We start from the raw sequence: 8,868 nt of genomic DNA, 5'->3' as shown, positions 1-8,868 counted from the left end.
AACCTCTGGGGAAACTCTGGGAGACACGGGGGTAGTGAAAGACTTCTTAAATAAGACCCCAAAAGCACAGGCCATAATCCCCAAAATAGACAACTGGTATTACATCAGACTAAGAAGTTTCTTCATGGCAAAAGACATAGTAATCAGTGTGAATTACAGCCCTCAGAATGGGAAAATATTTTGTAAAAGATGTGTCAGATAAGGGACTGATAATCAGAATACACAAGGAACTCCAGCTGTTCTGAAAGAAGATGATGAACCCTATTAAAAGATGGGAGAATGAGTTGAAAAAAACACTAAGGATAACATAGAAATAGCCAAAAGGCATATGAAAAAATGCTCAGCATCCCTCTTTGTAAGGGAAATGCAGATCAAAATAAAAATGAGTTACCACCCAACCCCAGTCAGAATGACTAAAATTAAAAAAAAAAAAAAAAAAGACATGATTTTCCTGATGACCTAATACAACTCTTAGTTGTCAGTTTCCACTTACACATCTAAGTTAATGTTTATTAGCACTTTTATATTTACTAATGTAACAAACTTTGTAAGAATATTTGAGTGTATCTTTTTGAGGCATGAATGGGGCTAAAAAAATAGTGTAAAAACATTATGCTAGGGGCAGCAGGTAGCTTGGTATGGAATACTATTCAGCCATAAAAAAAAAACCTGACTTTTGACAGAAAGTGGAAGAATATGGAAGATTTACTGCTGAGTGAAGCAAGCTAGTCTATAAAGGAGAGACATTGTATGTCCCTACTTAATATACACCAAGTGTCCACCCTCTATGACTGAGACTGATTGACTAAAGGATATAGAAAAACAGTAAATGGATGTAAATACTAGATATAGTGTGTGTGAAAGAGTAGGGTCTAAGGAAGGACATTTAGAAGAAAAATAGAGAGGCAAAGCATTAATGGGACAAAGAAATGTGGTATTATCTTTTAAAGATATTTTATAGTTTTATCAACTGGACTAGGGAGAAATGTTCACATGGTGAAATATTCACTTTGTAAGCTAAATAATGTGATTGAATATATAAATCAAAATGAAATTTAAAAAAATAAGATAGGTACAAAATAAGCATGGTGCTGCCTAAAAGATGTTGAAAATATGACTGTGAATTTGGAATGAAAAGTATCTCAAAACAGAAGAGACATGTCATGACAGAAATTTAATAGCTGAGGACTAAAAAATTTTTGGAGAGGTTTTTTGCTATAGGGCACGTGCGCTCACCAGAAAGACAGAAAGAGCCAGAGAGACAGAAAGCAAGAAATCACCCCCCAAGGGGGATGGCCACACCGCAGTCTCTTCTCCTCCATTCTCTTCTTGAGATCTTGGGCACACATGCACACACACACAGTGTGAGATTAAGCCACCAAGTATGGGAATCGAACCATAGTCAACTACATGGGAGTCCAGCAACATATCCATTAGACCTACTGCTGGTCCCTAAAATTTTTAAATTGCTGAGGCCGGCAGGTAGCATCGTGGTTAAGGACGCTGGACTCCACATGACCGACCATGGTTTGAGTCCCAGACCTGACAGTTTCCTTTGTCTCTCTCTGGTCAAATTAAAATAAATGAATAAATAAATAAAGTTAAATTAATTTATACACACAAACACACATATACATATTGCTTCTAAAATATGTAGACTTAGAGCTAGATCTGTTTCTCCAGTGGAGGTAAATAAGGAGGAGATGGTGTCCCTGTGTCTATGTTGAGGTACAATTTTACTCCCATAAAAAATAGAGGCGCTAGGACCAGTAAGTGGCATGGTGGTTAAGGTGCTAGAATTCCATATGGCCGACTGTGGTTCAAGTCCCAGACCTGGTGGCTTGTTTTATCACTTTCTCTCTCTGTCTCTCTATCTTCCTCTGGCAAAACTCATGCAAAATAATAATAATAATAGTAATTAATAAAATAAATAATTCTGCAAAGAAAAGAATTGTTTAAAAAGAAATAATGAAATGTCTGTCTCTGGTGAGCACACGTGCCCTATGGCACAAACCTTAAAGAAATTAATACAAAAATGTGTGCCATAAACTTTGTATTTTAAATTTGAACACAAATGTTGGCTCTAAGCTTTCTTTTCACACTAATTTCCCCAGCTATCTTATTTTATGTTATTTTTTGAGAGTAGGTTTGTAAACGGCCTTCCGTAAGTTATACAACAAGATGCAGAATGCGTTTTTATTTTATAATAAGATGTAGCATACACTTTTTTAAAAAAGAGTGCACATACAAATTTATTTTGAAGAAAAATATGGCAAAAAAAAAAAAAAAAAAAAAAAGAAAGGAAAATATCCACTTGAGATAGAGAGAAGGGGCCAGACAGTGGTACAGCAGTAAAACATGATGTTCTGTGAGGCTGATCCATATGGAAAAGGTCCCAGATTCTTATCTGTGACCTCCCTGAGTACATCGGACACATGCCTGCCCATAACTGGGGGCTGGCTGAGGCTGCGGGTGGAGCATCACATTAAGACCCTATTGAAGGTAACTGTCTTTCTGTCTCTGTCTCACTTGTTCATGGAAGAAATAAATAAATAAACTTTTTAAAAATGAAGTGAAACTTAAAAGTAAGAAATGGAATGGGGAGGAAATGAGAAAGAAAATAAATTAGTATAAATAAATATAACAAATAAAAGGTATAAACAAGTTAAAATTTGAAAACATAAAGGGAGTTTTTACAAATGGAAAAGATAATATGCTTTTTCCTTTTATATCCATGGAATCTTCAAAAAAAATCCTTCAAATGACTTGGCCAAAAATAAAATCTGATAAATCTTTTAATGTTGGGAATGGACAGTTAGTCTGTGATTATAGCAAAAGATGTTCAATATCATTAGTCATTAGGAAAATGCAAATCAAAACTAAAGTCTTCCATTCATTACAGACCACATCATTAAAATGGCTCAAATGAGCAAAAAAGATAAGTGTTGGCAAGATGTGAATAAACTGCAGATCTCAAACATTGCTGGTAGGACTGTAAAATGGCACACTCTGAAAAACAGTTTGGAGGGGCCAGCAGTTGGCATGGTGGTTAAGGTACGAGACTCCCACATGGCCAACTGTGGTTCAAGTCCCAGACTTGGTGTCTTGAAAACCACACCAGGCACTTATGTGTGTGTGCCCAAAATTTCAAGAGGAAAAGGCAGGAGAAAGGATTGTGTCATAGCCATACCCCCAGGGGTTGATTTCTCATTTTCCCTCTCTATGTATCTCTCCTCTCCCAGAAAGTGCACATACATCCTATGACAAAACCCTTTAATAATTTTAATAGGGACCAGCAGGTAGCATAATGATTATGTCACTGGACTCCCATGTAGTCAACTGTGGTTCAAGTCCCAGACTTGGTGTCTTGAAAACCACACCAGGCACTTATGTGTGTGTGCCCAAAATTTCAAGAGGAGGATGGAGGAGAAGGGATTCCAGCAAGTCCATCCCCCTGGGGGATGATTTCTCACTTTCTGTCTCTCTGTCTCTTTCTGTCTCTCTGGTGAGCAAACATGCTCTGTAGCAAAAATCTCTCTCAAAAAAAATTTTTAATAAAATAAAAGTAGAAAAATAAAAAAGTTTGGCAGTTCATCAAAATACTAACCATAGAGTCATCATATGACCCAGCCATTCCATTACTAGGTAGCTACCCAAGAGAGAGAGAAATAAAAACACATATCCACTCCACAACTTGTACATAAATATTTACAGAAGCATTATTCATAGTAGTCAAAAAATAGAAACCACCAAAATATCCATTAGCTGATGAATGGATTAAATAGTTTCATATAGCCACACAATATAATATGATTTGCAATTTTAAAAAAGTACTGACTCCTACCACAAACCTTAAAACCACTATTCTAATTGAAAGAGCTAGTCACAAAAGACCACATATTTTATGATTCCATTTATGTGAAATGTCTAGAATAATCAAATCAATACAGACAGAAAATAGATTATTAGTTGCCCAGGGCTAGGGGTATGGGGGGGGGGCATAAATAGTGAATGTCTACTAATGAGGACATGATTTCTTTTAGGGTGCTAAAAGGTTCTAAAATTATATTGTGATAGCTGTACAACTCTGTAAATACACTAAATTCCACTGAGCTGTCTGTATACTTTAAATGAGTGAATTTTATGGTATTGAAATATATCCAAGTAAATCTATTTTTTTTAGAAAAGGAAAGAAATTTTTTCCTAAATAACCCAGGATCAAAGTAGAAAATCAATAAAGAAAGCTTTATAAATTTTGCCAGAAAGTTATGGAATACAAAGTTTTAATTAACAGAGGAATATATAGCTTTCAGTGGCTTCGATTTTAAGTAAAAACAAATATAACCCAGGTCCAGCAGGTGTCATAGTGGTTAAGGCACTTGATCCCACATGGCCAACTCCATGGGTTTGAGGCCCTGACCTGGTGGCCTACAAAACATGCCAAGCACGTGCGTATGTGTGCCCAAGATCCCAAGAGGAGAATGGAGGAGAAGGGATTGCAGTGTGACTATCCCCACTGCGGGGTGATTTCTTATGTTCTCTCTCTATCTCTCTCTCTGTCGCTCTCAAGTAAGTGCACACATCCTATGGCAAAAAAAAACAAACTTAAAAATATAAATATATATATACACATATATATGTGTGTGTGTGTGTGTATATATAAAACACAAAAATAAACTATGTATTCAAGCTGAAACATAAGGAAAAAAATGAGGCAAAACAGCAGCAGAAACAAGGAGTAATTAAAACTAAAACCTTCGGGACCACCAGTTGGCGTAATGCCTATGTCGCTGAACTCCTATGTAGTCAGCCACAGTTCAAGTCCCGGATCCGATGGCTTAAACTCACGGCAGGTGCATGTGTGTACGTGCCCAATATCCTGAGAGGAAATGGAGGAGAGGGAATTGTGGTGTGGCCATCCCCCTGGGGGATGATTTCTTGCTTTATGTCTCTCTGTCTCTCTCTGTCCTTCTGGCAAACACACACGCCCTATTGCAAAAACCTTTCAAAATAATTAATTAATTAAATAAATAATTCCTTAACTAAATCAAAGATATTTAAAGAAGAAAAGAGTTGTTCTTTTAAAATAACTTATACCATAAATAATCCCCTAGCAACCAGATAAAGTAGAACAGTCAAAAAATTATATATATATATATATGTGTGTGTGTGTGTGTGTGTGTGTGTGTTTGTATATTTATATATATCATATATATAAATGGAAGAGGACAATCTTCCCCATATAGTGAAGTGTTTAAAGCAGTCATTATGGAAGAGTATGCACAACTGACAACTGTAGAGCAGCATATTTTAATACTGATGCAAACAAGTGCTTCCTTAGTAAAACGTAAATTAACAAAATTAATACAAGAAAAAAAAGACAGACATAAGAGATTAGTGAGTGTAGAAAGACTGGAAAAAAATTGACACAACAGAACAAAAACAAATAGGAAAACTCTGAAAGATAGAAAGAGAAGGTGGACAGTCTCAGGACATCAGGACTTGAACAACCCAGTTGAGTTCCTTGCAAGTGATTTCACTGGAGAACTCTACCAAACATTTTTAAAAAATTATCACTAATTCTACACAGTATCTTCCAGAAAATAAAAGGGGAGAAAATAGCACCCAACTCATTCTATGAGGCCAATGTTATCTGAATACTAAAACCAGATAAAGATAATACAAAAAAAGAAAACCATAGCTCAATATGTCCCATGAACATTGATGTAAAAAATCCTCAAAAACAGAAAGTATTAGCTAATTAATTAGCTAATTAATTATTATATACCACAACCAAGTGGGATTTATTCCGCTGGCTCAATATGAACACATCAATCATGTTTGTTAATAGACTCGAAATTACAAATAGATAAGATGAACAAATTCCAGTGTTAAAGTGACAGTCAACAGTAATTTATTATATATCTCAGATTAGCTCAATTAAAGGACTTGTAATGTACCCCGACACAAAAAAATGACAAATCTTTGAGATGGTGGATATGCTAGTCACTCCAATTTGATCATACATTGTATTCTTATATTAAAAAATAACACTATACCCCATACATAGGTACAATTATAAAATAAATAAATCAATGTAAGCCCCCATATTAACAGGTTTAAAAAGAAAAAAAAATAGATGATATAAATTCATACAAAGTTAATAAAATTCAACTCCCATTCATGATTTAAAAAAAGGTGGGGGGGCAACAGATGGTATAGTGGTTATGCCACTGGACTCCCACTTGGTCACCCACAGTTCAGGTCTTGAACCTGGTGGCTTAATAGAAACTCAGGCCGGTTGCATGTGCCCAAGATTCCAGGAGGAGAATGGAGGAGAGGGGATTGCTGAGGCATGACCATTCCCTCTGAGGGGTAATTTCTCACTTTCCCTCTTACTGTCTCTGTCTCCAGGGAGTACATGCACCCTAAGGCAAAAACCTCTAAAAATAAACAAACCAACAAAACACACACACACACACACACACACACACACACACACACACACACAAATAAACAAAACTCCCAGCAAGTGAGGAATAGAGGAAAATTTCAACTTGATAACGACATGTTTAAAAAAAAATTAAAAACCTGCAGCTAACATATTACTTAATGGTAAGAGACTAAATGCTTTTCCCCTAAGATTGCCTATTCTCACCACTAAGGATGTCTATTCTCACCACTTTTATTCAACACAGTACTAAAAGTTCTAGCCCACATAATAAAGCAAGAAAAGAAAAGGGACAGAGGTTATAAAGGAAGAAACTAATTTGTCCCTGTTTGTATATGACATGATGGTGAAGAAAACTCAAAGAATCTACGAAAAACTACTAGTTTAGAGAGATTGCAGGAAACCAGATTGACACACAAAACTCAGCTGTATTCCTATATAGAAGCAGCAAACATGCAGAGACAAAAAATTTAGAAACAATACTATTTACAGCCACTCCTTCCACAAATAAATCCTTAGCTATAAACTTAATAAAACATGTACAGAACTTCTATGCTAAAAATCATAATATGCTCTTGAAAAGAAATCAAGATCTAAATAGAGACATACAATGTACATGGATTGGAAAATGATGGAGTTAATACATAATTTTTTCCCAAGTTGATAACAGGCTTAATGCAATTGCAATACAAACCTAAGCAAGATGTTTTGTAGACAGAGACAAGATTATTCTAAAATGTGCATGATGAAGGAACTAAAAGATAACACAATTTTGTGAAAAAAATAAAGTGGAAAAAATCACTCTATCCAATTCAAGACTTATTATACAGACACAGTAATCAAGACAGGTGGTACCCTGGCAAACAGATAGACACATAGATCAATTAAACTGAATGGAGAATCCAGAAAGAACCCCTACACTCTATGGCCAATTTATTTTTAACAAAGGTGAAAAATTAGTCAATAGAGGGAGGATAGTCTTTTCAACAAATGGTGCTTGAATAACTAGCCATCCATAATCAAATAAATCCATACAGACCTAAGCCTCACACTTTCTAGGAAAACTCACAATGGACCAATGACAGCAGCAAGCAGAAAATGAAAAATCACCCTCATAGTGGACAGTTTCTCCTTTGAGTAATAGAAGAAGCAGACAAAATTAAAATATAAATTAAAAAGATAAATTTTGCAGGATACAACCGACAAATTGTTAAATACTGCTTTTGAGTTATATAGAGATCATTTCTAAAATTTCATCACAAAGTAGGCCCTAAGTCTTCTTACATTTCAAGAAATAAGCTTCACGAAGACATTTTTCTGACATAGAAAACTGACATTTGCAATCCATTAAAAGATAAACTTTTGTAAATTGAAAGCGCCCTTCTACACAACTCCTGGGTAAAAGCCAAATTATTAACTCTTTCAAAACACTTAAAACAATGCACCAAACCCAATGGGTCTTAGAGTGAACTTTAAGACCTTAACGTTGATATCAGAAAGAAGAGCCTGCAAAATAATGAGCAAATCAGCCAACTCAAATTATGACAAATGATTCCATCACTGATCACACAGAATTCCAAGCACTCACTCTCCCCGGCCCCCATCACCTCCACACCCCTCCAGCACTGAACCTTGAATCCTCCAGACAACTATTAAACCGCTGCAGGGAACCGCAATCGCTTCCGGTCACCACCCCTAGCACCGCCCCTTGTTGGGCTTTGGGGCTGTCCACCGGGAGGAGGGATTTGCGCATGTGCAAAGCCACTTTCGAAGCCTCAGTCAGCCAAGAGTTAACATGGCGATGTTACGGAGTCGTGGCTCTCAGGCGTTCTGGGATCCAACGCAGCGTTGTCAGGAGGGGAACATGGCCGCGCCCGGAAGCGCTTCTTCAAAGGGTACGCCATGTTGGAGGAGTGTCCGTCACGTAGTGAGGATGAGGGCTCCAGTAAACTCAGAAGGGAGGCGTGGAGCTGTCCCACTGGTGGCAGGGAGTGGGGGTGGGGACATTTTTCTGGGCGGGCTTACTGGAGGAGGGCTCTTGGGGACCTGTATTATGGCTCTGTGTAATACCAGACGGAAAAGGCTGGTTGGTTGGTTACAGGCCTCTCCTGGAACATACCACGAGAGTAAAGGGGGAAGAAATCACAGTCGTTCAAGCCCTACTAGGATATACCACAGGGTGGGGAAAGGGGAGAGGTCAGTCTTGGATCTTCCCCTGCTGTGCTTATGGCGTTTGGCTGTAGGTTTGCATGCTCCTATAATCTATCCTATCTCCCACTCCCTCTACCCTAACTAAAATAAAAGTATATACCAATGATAATAATTTTGATATGTCTTTAGTACAATATGTCAGTGAAAACATCTTTAGGAAACTATTTTTTTTTATTTCCTCATAAAGTAAAATCTATGTAGCAATG

At 36.9% G+C, this 8,868-nt stretch overlaps 1 protein-coding gene across 1 annotated transcript in view; it reads right to left on the bottom strand.

Annotated features, from left to right (window-relative positions):
* The window catches only part of ZNF81 (zinc finger protein 81), a 103,215-nt gene extending 94,861 nt beyond the window's left edge, over nt 1–8,354 (bottom strand). Inside the window, exon 1 of the mRNA XM_014585356.2 lies at nt 8,059–8,354. Within this exon, the coding sequence (XP_014440842.1) occupies nt 8,059–8,204 (146 nt within the window). The 5' untranslated portion in view covers nt 8,205–8,354. The remainder of the gene's footprint in view (nt 1–8,058) is intronic.
* Nucleotides 8,355–8,868: the final 514 nt, after the last annotated feature.

Source organism: Tupaia chinensis, unplaced genomic scaffold (assembly GCF_000334495.1).
Source record: "Tupaia chinensis unplaced genomic scaffold, TupChi_1.0 Scaffold149648_1, whole genome shotgun sequence".
Classification (NCBI taxonomy): Eukaryota; Metazoa; Chordata; class Mammalia; order Scandentia; family Tupaiidae; genus Tupaia; species Tupaia belangeri.
Note: the sequence above shows the minus strand (reverse complement) of the source record. Positions and strands in the feature narration are given on the sequence as shown.